The 20742-nt window shown below is 39.4% G+C and overlaps 1 protein-coding gene across 6 annotated transcripts in view; it reads right to left on the bottom strand.

Annotated features, from left to right (window-relative positions):
- COBL (cordon-bleu WH2 repeat protein) overlaps positions 1–20742 on the bottom strand; it is a 242330-nt gene that overhangs the window by 168534 nt on the left and 53054 nt on the right. For 5 of the 6 annotated variants that reach the window (XR_014028622.1, XR_014028623.1, XR_014028624.1 and 2 more), the window contains exon 2: positions 16241–16447. The exons of the other annotated variant lie outside the window; for it this stretch is intronic. Coding sequence is in view for 2 of the 5 variants with exons in the window: in XM_081345343.1 (XP_081201469.1) it covers positions 16241–16447 (207 nt within the window). In the remaining 3 variants the exon portion in view is untranslated. The remainder of the gene's footprint in view (positions 1–16240; positions 16448–20742) is intronic. 6 annotated transcript variants of the gene reach the window in all.

Here is a 20742-nt window from a genome sequence, read left to right as displayed (position 1 = left end):
CTTTTTTTCTTAAAAAAAAAAAGGTGCCAGAACTCTCATCTTGGCAGGCGCAGGAGGTGGGGAGGCGGGGGCGGTGGTGCTGCTGCAATCACAGGTGCAAGGGGTGTTGGCGGTGGACTGCCCCCCCCCGGGAACAGACCCGGCATGGCTGGTGCTGTGGGAACAGCACGGCCCGCTCTATATGGTGGGGCTACGTGGGGCCAGGCAATGCAGTGTGGCCACTTAGGCACACAGGGCAAGGCGATGGTGGCACAGGTCCAAAACCAGGTAAGCCACCAGCCTGGCTGACACGGGTGAGCATAAGGAAGGAGTGCACATGGACTCCGCAGAACCCACCTCCCACACCTTGTCCTCTCTTACTTACCTAGTTGAGATAGTGTAGTTGGGCAGCAGGGAGGGATGCAAAGTTTCTGCCTACTTGCCTTCGCTGCAGACAACTTGTCAGTGCAACATTTGCTGGCCAGGACTTTTGGCCCGCTCAGTAGCAATTCCTATTGGCTTTTGAAAGCCAATAGGCTTTTGAAAGCCAATAGAGGGAGTAGCATAGCTTGTGCAAAAGCTTTGTGTGTGTGTGTGTGTGTGTGTGTGTGTGTGCAAAAAAAGGTGCCGGAACGCCATTCTGAGCATTCTATGAGAGAAAAAGCCCTGTTTTTATGTTTTAATCTTATGATTTAAAAAATACTGTAAGTTGCCCCAAACCTCACCATGTGGATAGCATACAAATATTATATAATTGGTAAATAAAGGTAGAACATATGTTAAATAAACATCAAATGATAATATGGTTCCCTACAAAGTCAGTTCTTGCTCAATGACAGACCAAGGAGTTAACAAGAGGAAAATCTAGAAGAGATCTGTGCAACTTGTAGAAGGGAAAGGACCGCACTGATAAATAAAAATGCCGAGTGCCGCATAGCAGAGTGAGCGCCTGTTACTCGTCCCAGCTTCTGCCAACCTAGCAGTTCAAAAGCACATAAAAATGCAAGTAGAGGGGACTTCCCGGTGGCAAGGCTCTGTCGATGGCGGCCGTTTCTGCCATCAGCCCCGTTGTTTTCCATTGGAGTCGCTAAAAACAGCAACGATCAGCTGTTTGGCAGCTCGGAAAACCTCTCCTCAGGAGAAGAGGGGGCGGTGAGTGTTTAGGTAGGGGTAGAGCTCCCCTAGACCACCAGAGCTTAAATTCTGGTGGTTGACGCCCCCCCCCCCCGAAGCCTGAATTAGCTCCAGACTCCGGGACTCCTCTGTTCCAAGGCTTTGGAGCAGAGCAGATGCTGCAACCATCCCTGCAATCAATAATTAAGTTTGGATCACCTGGATGCAGGCAGAGCTGTGCAGGAGAATATTGAAATAGCAAGTATTTGAACTTTAACTCTGATTACTTTGAGAGAAAAAGTTGCAAGCAGTGTGGAAAGTGAAAGTGTGCAGCAGAAATTAATTGGGCATTAAAATGGCTTCTAAACCAACTAAAGCTCCTAGAAGTGCTGGTGCCTCACCAGTTCAGCATTCTTCATTACAGGCTTTGATGCCTCCTCCTGCGGCACCTGCTTCCGCACCTGCATTAACTATAAAAGATTTACAAGATGCCTTAAAAATACAATCTCAGCAAATAGCTGAACTTATTAAGGAGAAGAATACTGAAATAAGAGCAGACATTTTAGTTGCATTTCAAGGGCTTGCAGTTTGTATTGAGCGTCTGGATGATCGCGTGGAAGAGCTCAGTCAAAACAATATGAGATTAGATGCTAAAATGTTGGATGCTGGAAATGTAATGGAGAAGATTGATGATGATGTAGTTATGTTACAATATAGAGATATGGAGTTTGCTATGAGGATTAGAGGAATGAAAGAAGACCCTAAGGAAAATTTGAAAGAATTATTGGCACAAGCCCTTGAACCAGTTTTGGGGCATCAAGCAGAAGATATTATGGGGGATATAGACAAAATATTTTGTGTTAATTCTTGGATTGCAAGAAAAAGAAAGCTACCTAGAGATTTGGTGGTTTACTTTACAAAGAGATCAATTAGGAATGTGGTCATTCAAGCCTTTTACAACAATAGATTTAAAGTTGCTGAGCAAGAAGTTTTAATTTTGAAAGAGATTCCTCCAAGAATTGTAAGGAAAAGAAAAGAATTTGCTTTTTTGGCAGATGCATTAAAGAAACGGCAACTTCAGTTTAGATGGGAGATTCCAGTAGGCATGGCGGTGATGTATGCAGGCACGAGATATCGTCTTAATACAGTTTTGCAGGCACGAGATTTTTATTCTAATTTTTTTTATTAAAGAGTTTTACAAAAAGATTTTTACAAAACATATCCCCACGATTGTGGAGAAAACTTTATCTTTCTCTTAAAAATCTTTTGAATGTTCCACCAAATTTTAATCCAAAAAGCTTTTATATTTCTGCAAGTCCACCACATATGAAAATAAGTAGCATCTAAACTACCACATCTCCAGCATTTAGACTGTAGGTTAGGATACATGTTAGACAACGTTTTGGGATCCAAATGCCATCTATAAAAATTGGTTCCTGTATGTTTTGTGCCCACTTTACCATACAATCTTTAACTAATTCCGTTTCCGAGTCCAATTCAATTAAAACATTATATATCCTCTTTATATGTGCACGATTTAAATCTCTAATTTGTTTTACTAAGTTTTCATCTGTAATTGTAATGCCAACCTTCTGATCCAGCTTCCACCTAGCTTTCAGTTGGGTGTATTGGAACTAAGAGTAATTTATATTTTCTTGTTTTAATTCATCTAATGATTTAAGTTGCCAATTATTCCCTTCCAATCTAAGTAATTCCTTAAAGGAAAACATATCCAAACTCACTCCCATAGATACACCTTCTATTGCATGTCCGGGAATTCCCCAAATTGGTATTATATAATTTAACTTATAATAATACTTTTTCCAGACACGCAGCAAAGCACTTCTAAGAATATGAGATTTAAAAGCCCTGTCTACCTTTTTATCATAAAGCAAATATGCATGCCATCCATATACCAAATCCCAACCCTCAAGGTGAAGTATTCTTTTATTAGTTAAATTAAGCCAATCGCTAACCCATGTCATGACCACTGCATCATAATACAATTTCAAGTTAGGCACCTTGAGTCCCCCTCTTTCCCTAGCATCTTGCAGAATCTTAAATTTAACTCTTGGTTTCTTCCCCGCCCAGATAAATTTATTAATACCCTTCTGCCATTCATCAAGATTGGCATCCTTTTTCAATATAGGTATCATTTGAAACAAAAAAAGAAACTTCGGCAGAACATTCGTTTTAACAGCTGCGATTCTTCCCAATAGAGATCTGAATTTCATTAAACAACATCTTTAAAGGTTCAATCATTTCAACCAACAACGTTTTATAATAAATTGCTGTTAATCCATCTGTACCCGGGGCCTTGCCCACTTTCAACTGTTTAATAGCTAAAGAGATTTCCTCTGATGTTATTAAGCGGTTCATCTCAAGTTGTTGTTCTTTTGAAAGTCTAGGAAAATGTGCTTCCTGTAAATATTTATCTATATCTAAAGGGACGCGGTGGCTCAGTGGGTTAGGACGCTGAGCTTGTCGATCAGATGGTCGGCAGTTTGGCGGGTCGAATCCCGAGTGCCGCGTAACAGAGTGAGCGCCTGTTACTCGTCCCAGCTTCTGCCCACCTAGCAGTTCGAAAGCACGTAAAAATGCTAGTAGAAAAATAGGGACCACTACGGTGGGAAGGTAACAGCGTTCCGTGCGCCTTTGGCGTCTAGTCATGCCGGCCACATGACCACGGAGACGTCCTCGGACAAGCGCTGGCTCTTCGGCTTTGAAACGGAGATGAGCACCGGCCCCTAGAGTCGGAAACGACTAGCACGCATGTGCGGGGGAACCTTTACCTTTACCTTAAAGCTTGTATGTTTTCTCTAGAATATAATTTCGAGTAAAAATCTAAGAAACTCCTCTTAATCAATTTTTGTTGATAGACTTCTTTTCCTTTATATTCTATTTTATCTATAGTACGTAATTTCTATTTCTTCCTTAATTGATAAGCCAACCACCTACCAGGCTTATTAGCGTTACAAAAGGCATTATGCTTAGCATAACGCAAATTAGTTGCTACTTGGTCAGCCATTAACATACTAAATTGTTCTTTCAATAAATGTATCGAGGTCCTTAAATTATTATCCAATGGATTCAAAATAAAATCTTTCTCCTTAGATTTAATCTCTTCCTCAAGATCTTTACGTTTTTGCATTTGCTTACACCTATAAGCATTATTCATATGAATCAAGACCCCTCTCATGTACGCTTTACTAGCATCCCAAACCATTCCCATTGATGTACCTTTATGCATATTTATAACAAAAAATTCTTTCAGATGTTCCCTACATTTCTGCAAAAACACCTCATTTGTAAATAGATTTTCATTCAATCTCCAGGATCTTCTATTATCATCTTCAGCAAAGAACTCCAACCAAACAGGACTATGATCCGACAATGTCCTAGGAAAAATCTTAACATTCTTAACCCTAGAGAGAAGATCAGTAGTAATTAAAATAAAATCAATCCTAGAGAAAGATTTATGTGTATCCGGAAAAAAAGTAAAATCTCTGTCCTTCATATTCCTTTCCTGCCATACATCTCTTAGCTCCAAATCCTCCTTCAAATCAAAAAAGGCTTTGGGCAATTTTGAATAATTAGAAGGGTTTTTAAAAGATCCCTTCCTATCTTCAAATGAGTCCAAAACTCCATTCCAGTCCCCCATCATAATAACAGATTTGTAATCCAATTCAATTAGTCTTTGATGTAAAAATTTACAAAACTTTTGCTGTTTTTGAATTGGAGCATATAATCCAATAAGAAGAACTTTCTTTCCTTGTAACATCAGTTCAATACTAACATATCTCCCTTGTTTATCCGATTCAATTAAACTAGCCAAAAAATCTTTTCTTAGATAAATGACCACTCCAGCCTTCTTGTCCGGAGCACAGGCTGCAAAATGTGTTCCCAGCCAGGAATTAACCAAAACCTTTGGTCCTTTAATGCAATATGAGTCTCTTGTAAGCAAACAATATCATTTTTATGTTGTTTCAAATAGTAAAATACTTTCTTTCTTTTCTGTGGTGAGTTTAAACAATTAACATTCCATGTCAGGAACTTCACCATCTCTGGTGACCAGGAGCCTTTGGAACATGACCTGAAGATCACCTGTTGCTCTCTTCGGGCGTGCTCCTCCCACAGGCTCTGAAACAGCCGCATCTTGCATAGTTAAACCAGATACAAGCTTCTGTTTTTGCTCTTTTTCCTTACGCTTGTATGCAGCCCTAGTCATCCTCTGTTCTCTCGGGTCCTCCTTTAACACCAAATTCTGCTCCATAGTCTCAGCCTGCTGCATCTCCTCAAGAGGCAGTGACATTGCCCCTTCACTCAACTGTTTATCTTCTGTTCTTTTAACTCAAGGAGATGGTGGTGAACCTGCTTTAAGGACCTTAGTATAAAAATCTTTTGCTTTTGAAATTGTGTTCAACCTATACCTCGTACCTGCATAATTTACCACAATTCCAATGGGTATTTCCCATCTAAACTGAATTTGTCGCTTCTTAAGCTCATCAGAAAAAAGGCAAAGTCTTTCATTTTTCTAAGAATTTTTGGGGGTATCTCCTTTAAAATTATAATATCTTGGCCTGCAATTTGGAATCTTTCCCGGTAAAAAGCTTGGATAATTGCATTTCTAGTTGATCTCCTGGAGAAGTAAATCACTACATCTCTAGCTAAATTTTTCTGTTTAGCAATCCAGGAATTAACCCTAAATGTTTTATCCATCTCTTTAACTAATTCTTCAGGTTCACATTTCAAGACAGGAGCCACTGCCTGTGCCACTTCCCATTCCAAATCTTCTTTAGGGTTCTCTCTCAAACCCCTTATACGCAATGCAAACTCCATGTCTCTATATTGTGAAAAAATAATTTCATCTTCTGTTCTGTCAATTTTAATCTCTGCCCTGTCCAGTTTCTGTTCAGCACTGATAATTTTATTTTCCAAATTCTCAACATACTCCATAACTGAATCCACACGAACATCCAGGCATTCAATGTGTGCAGCCAAACCCTGAAGTGCAAGCACTATATCCTCCCTCATCTGCTTGTTTTGATTAACAAATTCTTCCTTTGTTTCCTTTATTTCTTGCTGTAATACTTGTGTTGACTGCATCACAACTTGCTGAATGTCTGCCAATGTAAATCCAGGTGGTGGGGGGGAAGGTGGTTGTACTGTAGGTTTCATTGTAGCTTGCCCTGCAGCTTGTGATAAAGGTGAAGAAATGGCACTTTTAGAAATTGGAGGACCTCCCCCACGCCTTGCAGCCATCTCTTAAGTTTCAATTTCCTCTTTCTTCTAGCAGAATCAAAGTTCAGGGGGAAAAAAGGAAAAGGGAGAAAGAATAAAAGTTTTTCTCCCAAATTCCTTAGCCTTCAATAATAAAAAAAGGGCAAACTCTCAAATACACAAAATCCGGTACTGGTTAGAATCAGTTGCAAATTGTATCTCATGCTATCTTGCAAAATGTAGCAACTTTCCAAAACTGTCCGTTCATACAAGAAAGCAACATTCCAGCACCATTTTTGCTCCGTTTCAATCAGCTTAAAACTTGAAGAAGATAATGAATCTGAGTTAATGAATCTGAGTTCAAGTTAAAATCCAACTTGAAAATTCAAATCCTCTGGTTTTGCTCTGCCTGCTTCTCAAAGAAAAAATACTCACAGTCCCATCTAAGCAGCAGATGTAGTTGTCGCGTCTGGTTCCACTCCCTTATGGAAGTGAAAGTGTCCTGGGAGCGGAGAGAGCCTGGGCTCCGAGGGAACTCACCCTATCAACCCCCAGACCAGGTGAGGAATTGACAGGGGAGCTCTACCTCAACCCAGACAGGCTCGTCTCTCCCTCTTCTCCCGAGGGAGAGACTTTGGCGCCATGGAACAGCTGATTTTCGCTGTCTCCTAGCGCTTAACACTTCTCAAGGTCGGGAGGCTTCTGAAACGCTGCCATTCAGCGTGGCAGCACTACCGGAAGTCTTTATTCTAATATTTTGAAGGCAGGTTCTCCACCATCTTCAGAATTTAAAGGAAGGAATGACGAAGGAGAGCGTCAGTCTCGAATGAAGAGTATACAAGGAGCTGAAGGAGTTACTTTGCAGAAGGATAAAGAATCCCAGCAAATTTCAGAAGTGGACCAGTCCCAGGTGCCATCAGAAGAGGTTAGAGAACAAAGAATGACATGGGCTGCAATTAGATGAATGAGACAAGAACAAGAACAACAGAAAGCTACAACTATATCTCAAAAACCTACTTACAGTGAAGCAGTGGGAGGAGCAAAACCAAAGAGAGTGCAGGTGGTTTTGCAAGAGGCGCTCCGAAAGCTTCAGGTCACAAAAGATGGCGACAAAGTTTCTAACTTGGAATGTTAATGGATTAAATTCCCCGCACAAGAGAAAGTATTTCAGTATTTAAAACAATTTAGAAATGATGTTATTTGTCTACAGGAAACGCATATTCGAGCAGCTGATCAAAAATATTTGATAAACTTTAGATTGGGTACACAGTTTATTGCGTCTGCTCCAGATAAGAAAAATAGAGTAGTTATTTACGTTAAGAAGAATTTAACAGCTAATTTAATTGAAATAGGTAAACAAGGAAGATATGTTATAATTGAACTATTAATAGAAGGGAAGAAAATACTTTTGGTTGGATTATATGCTCCTAATCAACAGCAAGGAGAATTTTATAAACTATTACATAGCAAGATAACTCAATGGGATTATAAATTGTGTATCTTGATGGGAGATTGGAATGGTGCACAAAAGGATAAAAAAGGTCTTTTAGAAGTATACCAAATCATGCTAGATTGCCTAAATCTTTTTTTGAGATGAAAGATGACCTGGAACTGAGAGATGTTTGGAGAGAAACTTGCAAGAAAAAGATATAACCTTTTTTTCCGATAGACATCAATCTTTTTCTAGGATTGATTTTGTATTAACTACTAATGATTTTTTTCTAGGATTAAGAAGATTAAGATATGTCCAAGAACTCTATCAGATCATAGTCCAGTATGGTTGGAACTAGAAAAAGAGAGTGGAGACAGGCGGTCTTGGAGACTGAATGAAAATTTATTTAGATATCAAGAAAATGTGGAAGAGTGTAAAAAACAGATGAAAGAATTTTTTAATATGAATATGTACAAGGGTACTTCTATTGAAATGGTTTGGGATGCAAGCAAAGCTTATATGAGAGGAGTGTTAAAATATTTAAACAATAAGCACAGACGTAAACTGGAATATAAGCGAAAAGAATTAGAGGAGGAAATTAAGAGGAAACAGAAGGCTCTAATTTTGAATCCATCTGATAGGAAGATTAAGGAGGTAATTGCTTTACTAAGAGGTCAGTTTAATATGTTGATGGCAGATCAAGTGGCAACCAATTTACGGTATGTTAAACACAATACTTTTTGTAATGCTAATAAGCTGGGTAGGTGGTTAGCTTACTTGTTAAGGAAGAAACAAAGGTCACGTAATGTAGATAGAATAGACTACAAGGGTAAAGAGGTGTTTCAACAGAATCTTATTAAAAAGGCTTTTGTTGAGTTTTATTCTAAGTTGTACGTTAGGGATAAGATTCAAGATGTAGATATAGATAGATATTTACGAGAAGTTAATATCCCTGTTCTTACACAAGAGCAAAGGGAAGAGATGAATCAATTGATAAATGATGAAGAAATTATTTTAGCAATTAAACAATTAAAGGTGGGGAAAGCACCAGGAACAGATGGCTTGACTGCCGTCTATTATAAAGATTTACAGTTAGAAATGGTGGAAACTTTAAGAGAATTATTTAGAACAATTCAATTGGGAGGAGAAGTGCCTCCATCATGGAAAACAGCCTTTATATCGCTGATTCCAAATTGTTATCAAAATATTCATGTAATTTCTTTTTTACAGTTCTTTACAGTTGTCTTTTTTTGCAAAATAGATTCATTCAATCTCCATCTATAACTTAAACTCTTTTTTCTAAGAACCAAAACAACTGGGTTATGGTCACAAAAATGTTTAGCAAGGATGTCAACTTTCAAAATTCTATTTACTAAGTTTTTAGAGGTCCATATCAATCCTTGAGAAAGATTTGTGCTTTTCTCAAAAATAGGTATATTCTCTTGCAGAGCCATTTTAATACCTCCATGTGTCTATTAGCATTAAATTGTCCATAATTTTAAAAAATGACTTTGGTAGTTTGCCCTGGGATGGTTTGATCCCTTTAATAGATGTTCTATCCCAAAGTGGCAGAGTGACTCCATTCCAATCCCCCACATAAGTCAATTTTCATATGAAAAAGGCAAGAGTTGGTCCATAAGATATTGCTTTTTCCTTCACTTGGTACATATAGACCAATCACTATTGATTTTATTCCATTAAATCCAATTTCCACTATTACAAATCTACCATATTCATCTGACAAAAGTAGCCTAGGTTTAAATTGGGGTTTTATATATAAAAATACTCCTTTTATATCTTTTTTATCTCAGCAGATAAAAATTGTTCCCCTAGTTTATTTATTAGGTATTTGTCATCTTGTTTTTTAATATTTGATTCTTGAAGACAGATTATATCAACATTAAGTTTTCTCAAATGATTAAGTACTTTTTTATACATAGATGGCTCATTAGCCCCATTGATATTCCATGTAATGAATTTACTTTCTATCTTTAAATGAAACATCAGATTCCTATATAGACACCTCAGTCATCTCTTCTTCATTGTCCATTTTTCGAAGTTGGCCTGCTTCTGAAGTCTTATCCATCTCCATTTCATCACTTAATTTATGTCTGCTCCTTGGCTTCATCTATGGAGTTCAGTCGAAATCTTTGTTCATGGTATGTAAGTGTCACCCCTTCAAGCTTATCCCAATGAAAGGGAATTTTTCTCATCTTCAGAATACCTGTAAGGAAAGAATAAGCTTTCCTTTTTCACAAAATTCTTATGGGAATTTCCTTCAAAATAATTATATCTACATTTTCCATTCATAATTTTGCTTTGTTTTTCTTACAAAGTGAACCAAAGCATCCTTGGCAATTTTCTCATAGCAGCAAATCTTGAATTCAGTCGATATGCCTTGTCTATATCCAGGTTGAGCCTTTTTTTCCTCACAATCAACGCAGCTAAAGCTTTAATCATCCTTGCTCTGAATCATAATTGAAATTCTTTCCAAGAGAATTCTCTCATTTACTTCAGTTTCTAGAAGACTATCTTGTTTACTAACTTTGTGTTCTAAAAATTCAACCCTGACCTTCAATATCTCCTCTCAAACCTTGTATCTCATCACAAAGTTCCTTTACCAACATATCAATTGTTAATTCAAACTTAGATCCAATTGCCTGTATAGCTTCATGTGTTTTGGCTATATATTCATCCAGAAAAGATCTAAAAGATTCTACATCTCCCAGTATCTTCTCTGTTCTTTTGCAGGTAGCCATCTCTTCAAACTATAATTAATTTAGGTTTAATTCTAAATAATACCACCAAGGGTGTTTTAAAAGTGAAATCACAATTCTACTGTCTACGGCTCCATCATGTGGTCAAACAGTGCCACTACAATAAGAACAGTTTCTCTTTGGCTTCTACTAGAGCAAACAGCTGTGAGAAACAGAGTGAGCGCCTGTTACTTGCCCCAGCTTCTGCCAACCTAGCAGTTCGAAAGCATGTAAAAATGCAAGTAGAAAAATAAGGACGACTACGGTGGGAAGGTAACAGTGTTCTGTGCGCCTTTGGCGTCTAGTCATGCTGGCCACATGACCACAGAGACGTCCTTGGACAAGCGCTGGCTCTTCGGCTTTGAAACGGAGATGAGCACCGGCCCCTAGAGTCGAAAACGACTAGCACGCATGTGCGGGGGAACCATTACCTTTACCTTAGAGCAAACAGCTGTGAGAAATGAAATCAAAACTATTTCTCCCCCTCCTTCCAGCCAAAACAAAATGCCATTCAAGGAAGCTTTGATTTAAAGATAAGAAATAGTTCAGTAGAGTCTGTTAGATAAGTAGTTCTCCAAGAGTTTTTTAAATCCAAGGTTTCAAAATAAAATCCACCATGTTCACCAGCTTCTTTAGTTTAGCTCGGATATTCAAGAACATCCCCTTGCCATATTGAAATCTCAAAGCTACAGAAATGATGATTCCACAAAAAAGAAAAGGCAGGCTGCAGCCAGAGGAAGCCTCTTTTAAGCAGAAGAGGTAAATATGCAGAAACTAGTGTCTAAGAAGTGGAGACATATTTTTTGTCCATATTAAAACAGCTGACTCCTCCCCAGTAAATTTGTATCTTGTTGCCCAGCTCCCAGATAGCTTCTTCTTCTTCTTCCAGAAGCTTTCTGAGAGCACCCAGCTGTCCAGGGTAGCAAAAGGGTTAATTTCCAGAACTTCCCTTTTCTCCAGGGAGGTTTCTTCTGCCTTAGAAAACTTTTAAAACATTTATTTATTTATTTATTTATTGATGGGATTTATATCCCGCCCTATCTCCTGAAGGACTCAGGGCGGCTCACAATAAAACATATAATAAGTGCATAAATCAAGATAAATGAAATTGAGAACATCAGTGCAATAAAAAATTAGAGAATTTAAAAATGAATTAAAAATACTAAATATAAATTAATTAAGATGCCTGTCAGTCTAGGTCAGCTTGGTGGAACAGGTGTGTTTTGAGGCCGCGGCGAAAGGATTGGAGGTTTTGGGCTATCCGAAGCTCAGGGGGGAGCTGATTCCATAGGGTTGGTGCTCCCACAGAGAAGGCCCTCCCCCTGGGGGTCGCCAGCCGACATTGCCTAGCTGACGGTACCCTGAGGAGGCCTTCTCTGTGTGAGCGTACTGGACGATGGGAATTTGTTCCCGGCAGCAGATGGTCCTGCAAGTATCCCGGACCTAAGCCATGTAGGGCTTTAAAGGTAAGTACCAGCACCTTAAATCTCACCCGGAGGGCAACTGGTAGCCAATGCAGCTCCCGCAGGAGGGGTGTAATATGGGAGTATCGGGAAGCTCCCATCACAACCCGCGCAGCTGCATTCTGCACCAGCTGAAGCCTCCGGGTGGTCTTTAAGGGCAGCCCCATGTAGAGAGCATTACAGTAATCAATACGGGAGGTAACGAGTGCGTGGGTGACTGTACGTAGGGCATCTCGGTCCAAAAAGGGGCGTAATTGGTATATAAGACGAATCTGGGCAAATGCCCCCCTAGCCACGGTTCCCATGTGATCTTCAAAACTGAGTCGTGAATCTAGGAGGACGCCCAGATTGCGTGCTTTATCAATGGGAGGTAACATCTCTCCTCCTATAGTCAGAGATGGAACCTCTTGGACTAAACGAGATGACGGTATGTACAGCCACTCAGTCTTGGCCGGGTTGAGTCGAAGCCTGTTTTCTCCCATCCAAATCTGTACCGCTTCCAGACAACGGGACATCACATCGAGGGCATCACTGGGTTGGTTCGGGGTGGAGATGATTTAACTGTGGGGGAGTTTGTAGCAATCACCTTTTTTTCCCTAGGGAAGTCAGAGATACTTTTCTTCCTGTCAAAGGAATGCTAAGTTATGCCTCTTTTTTTCTTTTTCTACAAAATATTGATAACTGCTCTTTTGTAAGTGTCTGCATATTTTCTTCCAGGGGGAGGCTATGAAAATGAGTGTTCAGTTAAAGAAGGGCTTCACTGGAATGGGCTAGGTAGATAATAGGGGTTTTACTCTTTTTTAAAAAAAAAGTTATATTTCTATTGTTCTTCCACTTTAGGTTCATATATAGAGCCATTTTTATGGAAGCTGTTTGTTCCCTACTGTGTTCAGTGTGGGTGTATCAGTTTTCTTCTTAAGATTCGTATATATAGGTTATTTTTTTGAAAGCAGTTTGCTCAGTATTGTGTTTAATTTTGGTTCAGTCTTCTTGCTTATGTTGGGGTTTCTCGTTTTGTTCATTGAGTTTTAGAGTGGCTAGAATTGCCTCTAAACCCTTTAATTTTTCCTCCAGTAATTCACATAATTTACATCTGATACATTCATAGTTTGGCTCTTCAGCACAAGCTCAAACATATGACATATGTTGCAAATCACTATAACGTCAGTCTGTTTTTCCACGACTTTTTTTAGTTTGCTAAAAGATTAAAAACTTGTAAAAATGAAATATTTTCCCTGTTGTGAAATGTGAATTTACAAAAGTTTATAGAAGTTCTTAGCCTTCTATTCTCTGCCTTGAAAATTTGTCACTATCTGCCGTTTTGAAGTGTCTCTCTGTTTTGCTGTGATTTTATTTTTTTTCTCTTAGATTAAGAATTTAAAAATTCCTAAAGAATTAAAATAGGTAAACCATTTTTCAATTTTAATTGAAAAAAGAAAATGAAAAAATAAAACAATTTTAAAAATTGAAAAAAGAATTTTTAATCAATTGAAAAAAGAAATTGAAAACTGAAAAAGTTTAAAAATTGTTAAAAGTTTATATGACTCTCCTGGGTTAGGGAGAGTCCCAGAATCTGCAAGATAGACTCTGGAACAACACTTCAAAATAGCCATGTGAGTCTTTTAGCTTAGGTGAAAATTGCAATCACTCTGTTTTTGAAATCTTATATTTCAAATGGATAATAAGTTGTACCTTTTACTTCTCAAACACTTTATTTATTTTCACTAAGCCAAAACAGGGGTTTTTCCCCCAGTCATAGCCAATTACTCATTTTTGAAGAACTGCACCATTTTGGGGACATCATTATTGTTGAATGAGGAGGAGGAGGGTTGCCAGAGGTGAGCTAAAATAAAAAGTGTGGGGTACATTTTCTTTCTTATTTTGAGGAAGAAACATAAGGATTTAAAAAGTTGTGGTTTTATTCCATCATTTTTATGAATTTGCCACCTTTGTTTGCTATTTGAATTTATAATTTGCATTTTTTTATTTGTTTATTGTGGGAGATTGGATTCTGATTGACCAGGAGATATCAGCTGATTTATAAAAAACTTTTTATTTAAAAAAAATATTCTTTGACTGTAAGAGGGACCTAAAGAAGAAAAGATAAAGCAACAAAGAAGGTACTTAAGCCAAATAGGGACTACATAAATTATTTTGGAAAAGTATTTAAACAAAACAATTCACATTATGGATCAACTATGTTCTAAGGATGTCACAAAGAAGAAACAAGAGGAACAATAATCAAGTAACTGAAAGAAAGATGACACAACTAAGTTCAGAAATTTATCAAACCACTGGGATTACTGTACAAGTATTCTATAGCACTAAGGATTTAACTGACACTACAAGAAATAAGGACCCAGGATAGAGTTCAAAAATAGTACAAGTTTATTCTATGCTACCTATACACTAGAATCTGATTTACTAATTGTCAAGGCAAATTGGTGCTAGACAAGAGTTAACAGAATTCAGGAGGGGGGATGGACTTATGTCTCTTGTGAGAATGGAGTGACTCCAAACTAATGACACATTTGACCCCGCCCTCTGGCTCAGTCTGATCATTTCCTACATTAACCATAATTTTGGAATATAAATTTGATGATAATAGTGTGAAGATAGTTTAATTACAAGTCTTCTAGTGTGACTGAAAAAAGAGTTTCATATAAATCTACAATCTTTAAGAGAAATGCTTAGAGTCTCTATTTCAAAATCAAAATGGAAATTGACAATATTGACATATTTGTTTTAAATATATTCTACATTCTGCATTCCAAAGAACAAAAAGATTTTATTTTTGAAGACAAGTTGGAGAGAGTGACTTAAATGTATTAAGTTAATTGGACTTAGGATGGATTTTCTGTTGATACATGTAATTTAAAGAAACTTGCAATGCATTGATTTGTGATTATAAATTGGTTTGAAAATGGGTTCTTTATTCTTTTTTTAAAATATATAATGCTTGAGTATAGAGCCATGGAGTGGATGGGCCCAGGCCGGGCAAGGGCTTCCTTTTGGTCGTCCCGTGGCCGATTCCGCCCGTGCCGATGGGGGTCCATGGCCAGTTCACCATTATGGAGGACAGCCAGCATGCTGTGGCTGCTGATGGGCACCGTTTGCCCCCATGGGCTCACTCGCCTCTGTGTGCAGGTGCCAATGGTATCAGGCAGTAGTTCCAAAAGCAAAGCTATGCTGACCAGCAGTGGGAAAGGTGGGATCTGGCATGCGCCCACCCTTCACCACTGCTGCCCCACATTGTGCCATGTGTGCCTCTGGGGCATGTGTGCGGGATGATGTGGGGTGGCAGCAGGGAGGACTAGGTGTGCACCACAGCTCACCTTCCCCCACTGCTGCCTCCACCAGCGTGAATATGGGTGGCACAGCTTTGCTTCCAGCTCTGCTGCCATGCAGGGATCACTGCCACCACCTCCTGCTTCCCTGTGTGGTTGGCTGGTCAAGGGGCTGGGAGCAGCAGCAGGAGCAGCAGCTGCTGCCCCCATCAGCACCACCATGTAGACAGGGCCCGCACCAGGTGAGGGCTCCTTTCTGGCCGTCCCAGGGCCATCTCCACCCACATCAATGGGGCTGCCATGATGCAGGACAGTCAGCAGGCTGTGGCTGCTGACGGACACCATTGGCCCCCATGCGCTCGCTGGCCTCTGTGGGGGGCATTGGTGTCAGGCAGTAGCTGCTCCGGCCCCTGCCTCACCTTGCCTTGCCCCATGGCAATTGGCACACCCACCCTGCCTTGCCTTGCCTCACCCTGCAGGACGAGCCTACAGCCCACCGCCCCACCCACCAGAGACCCCCTGGATCTTCCCCAACCCTGCCTGGCCCCCATAGGCATCCCTCCCCACAAGCATCATTAAGGTGGCCACAACCATCATGGCCATGCCCACCCAGTCAGCCGTGACCACCGTGGTCACACCCACCATTGGCCACACCCACCCAGCACCCGGCGATAAATAAATGGGTTTTGGGTTGCAATTTGGGCACTCAATCTCTAAAAGGTTCACCATCACTGGTATAATACCATTATTTGAAACACTATGTATCCTACACAATAGCTATAATTACTAATCATGCATCCTAATATATATAAAGAATTGTTCACTTAGTTTTATCTCACAGAATTGTATGCAACTAAAGACATTTATCAAGCCATGTTTTATTCAATAAATTAGAAGAAAATTACATAAGTATGATTACAGATGTCTTTATCATGGTATTTTTAAAAATCATGGACAGTATTATTTGTTTCAGATATTGGAAAGCCTTACCTTCCATGAACAGTATTTTTCTGTTCTTCTCCATTTGGAAAAACTGCCACAATGTCCACTGTGGTTTTAATCAGATTTCCCTTCATGATTAAGATATTCTGATCTGACAGCATTCCTAGGGCTGGGATAACTTTATGTTCATTATTAATATCATGGACAATGGGAAGTTGTTTTGGTGGTTGGGGAGCATGACCCTTAATTTTTTGCCTAGAAAAAAAAAGACAATAGTAACCAGATTTGCCTTATTTATGTTCCTAAGACATTGCCCCCTTTACTCAAGTGAAAAGGTCACCTATTCTGGCATGGCTACTTGGAAATAAACTTTGGTGGCCAGAACTATTACTAATGAGAAGTCTTTTTTATATCTCAGTATCCTCATCCCAGCTTCCAAAATTTAAGTACTGGTTTGTAAGGCGACACCTACAAAAAGAGTATATATTAAATCGTGTGCATATGTGTACATACATATACAATGTTTAGATAATTGTTTCAGCAATTTTAATAAAGCAACAGTTTTGAGAACTCTGTTATAAAGTTCCTATATGTTGTTTATGAAAATGACAGTTGCTGTTGGGAAGAAAAGTTTTTACAGATGGTTGTTAAACCTGTTAAACCAATCATTCAGTAACCATTGAAATTTACAAAGGAGTGGTAATTATGACTAGTCCTTGTACTTACAATATCATAATGTCTTACAGTGATGTGCTTACAATTCACAATAATCTTTGCTGAATTCATACAAGCAAAGTCAATGGGAGTGTTGGTAGGAGGTTACAAATGGTGATAATATGACATCCTGCTTACTAACCCACAGTAATTCCCGTAACAACAGTGATTAGACATTCCAAAATTTCTGTTACTAAGTGGAATGGTGAGTTTGATCAGTTTCCAAACATTGTTTCTTGTCCTGCCCTCTAGTGTTTTGGAGAATAGTTTGATGCCCTCTTCTTTGTGGCAGCCCCTCAAATACTGGAATACTGCTATTATGTCTGTCAGAATCCATATTCTAAGAGGACTCTTTTCTTTCTTTGACTCAAACTCTGTTCTCTCTATACCAGGGCTTTTCAACCAGTAGTACGCATACCACTTGTGGTACTTTGCCACATGGCAGGTGGTATGTGATTGCTAGCCAAGTGTAGCAGAGGACAGGAATGAGCCTAAGTGAGCCAAGCCTGAGAGGGAGAGAGAGAGAGAGAGGCAGCTGCAGCTGCAGAACAGTCTGGGCTCAGCAGAAGCCCCAGGAGCTGGCAGGACTCCAGCTGATTGGCTCTAGCTGATTGGCGCTTCCAGAAGCAGCTTGGAGTTGGAGGTGAACTGAAGAAAAAGGGGGAGGCAAGAGAGGAGAGGCTATAAAAGAACGTGGTTTGGGTTGGGGAAGGGGAAAAAAGACAACAGGAAAGGTTTAATCCCTTTAAACAAATGTAATTAGTTTTACCCCTTTAATTGAGTCTGTGGCTTTTAGAAAGTTTTCTTAGAAGGTAAACTGGCTTAATTTAAACCTAAAGCTTTTTGCAATTACCGGAGCCTTTCTGTCTGGAATTGCAATATTGTGACACCTGACATGCCTGAGGCAGCTTAAAGAGAGAAAAAATGGAGTTTGTGTTTATTTTCTTGCTTTGCGCTTGATTACTGTGTCTTTAAGGTTACAGGGAAGGTATTGGTGTGTGCATTCTTAGTACACTGTGGGAGTTGAAGTCCACAAGTTTTAAAAGTGCCAAGTTTGAAGACCCCTGAATTAGTTTGTAGTGGTACATATTAATAAACATGGATAAATTCATCATACATTTGTCAGTACAAAGGGAAAGTGATTCAGCAAAGGAACAGCCACCTAAGAAATTAAAGCTGGTACTTTTTTACTTTTTTTCTACAGTTTGTAATAGTTCATTAGATTATAGAATAAAATACAAAAACACAAAGTATGACACAGTGGGGAGGAAAAAGGGAGGAAAAGTGAAGGTGAGAAGTTCCTCTGTTGCAATAGAAGGAAGCATTAACATTGAACCTCAACTTTTTACTTTTCCATATTATGAACTAGCCATTTCTATAACAACAAATGAATCTAATCAATAAAATACCGCTAAGCTTGCAAGCCACCCTGAGTCTTCGGAGAAGGGCGGGATATAAATGTAATAAAAAAACACCAAAATCTCTCCTTTTTAGTCATCAAGTTTTTTACACCTTGCTAAGCACTGGTAGTACTCAAATATTGTCATGTCCTAAAAGTGGTACAATCTGTGAAAAGGTTGAAAAGCCCTACTCTGTACTTGTGGGTTCTGCCATGCTCCTGGAGGGGAGAGGAGAAAGGACTGTGGGTTATTGCTTTATTTTCCTCTGTCACTACACTTTGCTGCTTCTGCATACTTCCTCTGTGACCTATCTCTCCCCTTGATGTCAGCTAGAAAAGTGGGGAGGAGAAAGGAATGTGCCTCCGGCAACTGGTTTATCTCCGCATTCAGAAGGGAAGGTGTGAAGAGCCAACAAAACATAGCTGCAACCCTGAGACAGTCTGGTGTTAGCTACTCTTTCCCACAACTGACTTAACACCTGGGGATTGTCCCATTTGAACTGACCAGATGAACTATGGGGTGGGGTTTGTTTGGGACACTTTTAACCTATTGATCTGAGCAGGAAACCCTCAGATCCTGTCTATTATGCCTGCTGACAGCTTCTCCTAATAAAAGTTCCTTTTGGAAGAAACTGCTTCCATGAGTTCTGCTTTCCATGAGTTGTGAAGTGGGCCCTGACAATGTCACCCCTATTTCTTCTTTTCTTTAGACTAGCCAAACCCAGAAGTTCTTCATGTTTTAGTCTCCAGGCCTTTGATCATCTTAATTGCTCTTTTCTGAACTTTGTCCAAGGTATCATCTTTTTTGTAATATGGTGACCAAAATTGGTATGTGTCACCTGCGCGGCCAGCTAGCAGCGGCCTTTTGACAGCTGTCACTGTCAGCCGGCCGCCGCGCGTGCGTCCTGGGTAGGCGGCAGCCATTTGACAGCTGTCAACTGTCAAACGGCTGCCGCGCCTTTTTTACCTCATGGCGTTTGTGTCTTTACAGACTGTAAATATACAACAAAAGTGACTATGGCAAAGGTGCTACAGTATCTGATTAATAATTTTTGTTATTCCATAATTGCTGAAGCTGCTCTTCTTTCTAGATCAAGAATCACAGGAAAAGGAACTTAGAAGCTGCTTGGCATAATAATCTTATCAATAGATCAAAGAAATACGATCTTGTTCTTTAGAGACCTCTCAGAACTACTCTTAAGTCCAAGAAATTATAGCCAACACCTGAAAGTTCAAGACCAAGAAAGATTACACCAACAGTGCTAGCAAAATATATTAGCAGCCTTTGTATTAAGGACAGGTAGATATAAATGTTACACCACCACCTAGGCTTGATGGAAATCATGGAATAATGAAGTGGTCAAAGACATTATGTGCTGGACCAGTATACATTCAGCTGCTCCATTTTATATCTGTGTTAGAGTATTTAGCATTTATAGGATTAATGTTGTATCATTAAGAGAAATGTATGTTAGAACACTTAGCATTTAAAGGGTTAAAGCTATTTCCTTAAAGAGATGACTTCTGGGTAATGCAGTCTGTTTAGTAGATCCTATGCTTTCTAGTTAAGTGGGTGGAGCTTCATAGTTTATTACAGAATTTCATGGCTGTGTGCCAGGCTTGTAAGCCCTTTGTTCTAACACTGTGCTATGTGCATGACTGGAGATGTAATCAAGAATATTTGACATGGACAAATTACTCTTTTTCTTTTACCTACGAAAATGGACAGATATGGTTGTGTCCGGACCAGTCTACAGCAAAGTAAGTCTGCCTGGATTACGTGGAAATACATGTAAATCTTTCTGTAAACCCATTTTGTTGAGTTGTACTTTATGATTTCTGGAGCTAAAGATGCATTTTTAGGTTCTGGAAATCAGAACAGTAAAAGAAAAAGAGATGTAATTTTATCCACTCTCCAGCTGGCCACAGTAAGAGAAAATGATTTACTTTTACATCTCTGAAGAGAAGCAAATTCGTATCTCTATGAATTGCAGTTTCTTCCTGTCTTCAGTCTAAATTTGTATCTCTATGAACTGCTCTCTCTTCCTGTCTTCCTGTTCGGAAATGTGCTACTAATTCTTCGCTTGTTCCTACAAAGTTTCTGCTTGCCACTGAGTCTCCTACCCAGGTTTCACAAACTCAATCTGCTTTGAGAGAAATGATAAAGAGTTAAATGATCTTCTAAGAAACCCAGCGTTCCAAAGCCTGCGTGTGGGTTCAAAGCGCCCTCACCATTCTTTCCTCTGTATGAAAACTGCCGCATTTGAAATGGAAATGAGTTTTCTGCTTGCCCAGAGAGACTATGGATATGTGTTGAGCTGACTGCAAAAGTTTCACTTTTCAGAGATCTCTGTTGCCTTTGACTAAAGATCTTTCAGCCTGCATAACTCATTGTTCAAAGTAGAATGAGAGCATGTCCGTTTCTTTATGAAAGATC

The sequence above is a fragment of the Vipera berus genome, assembly GCF_964194415.1.
Source record: "Vipera berus genome assembly, chromosome: Z".
Lineage (NCBI taxonomy): Eukaryota > Metazoa > Chordata > Lepidosauria > Squamata > Viperidae > Vipera > Vipera berus.
Note: the sequence above shows the minus strand (reverse complement) of the source record. Positions and strands in the feature narration are given on the sequence as shown.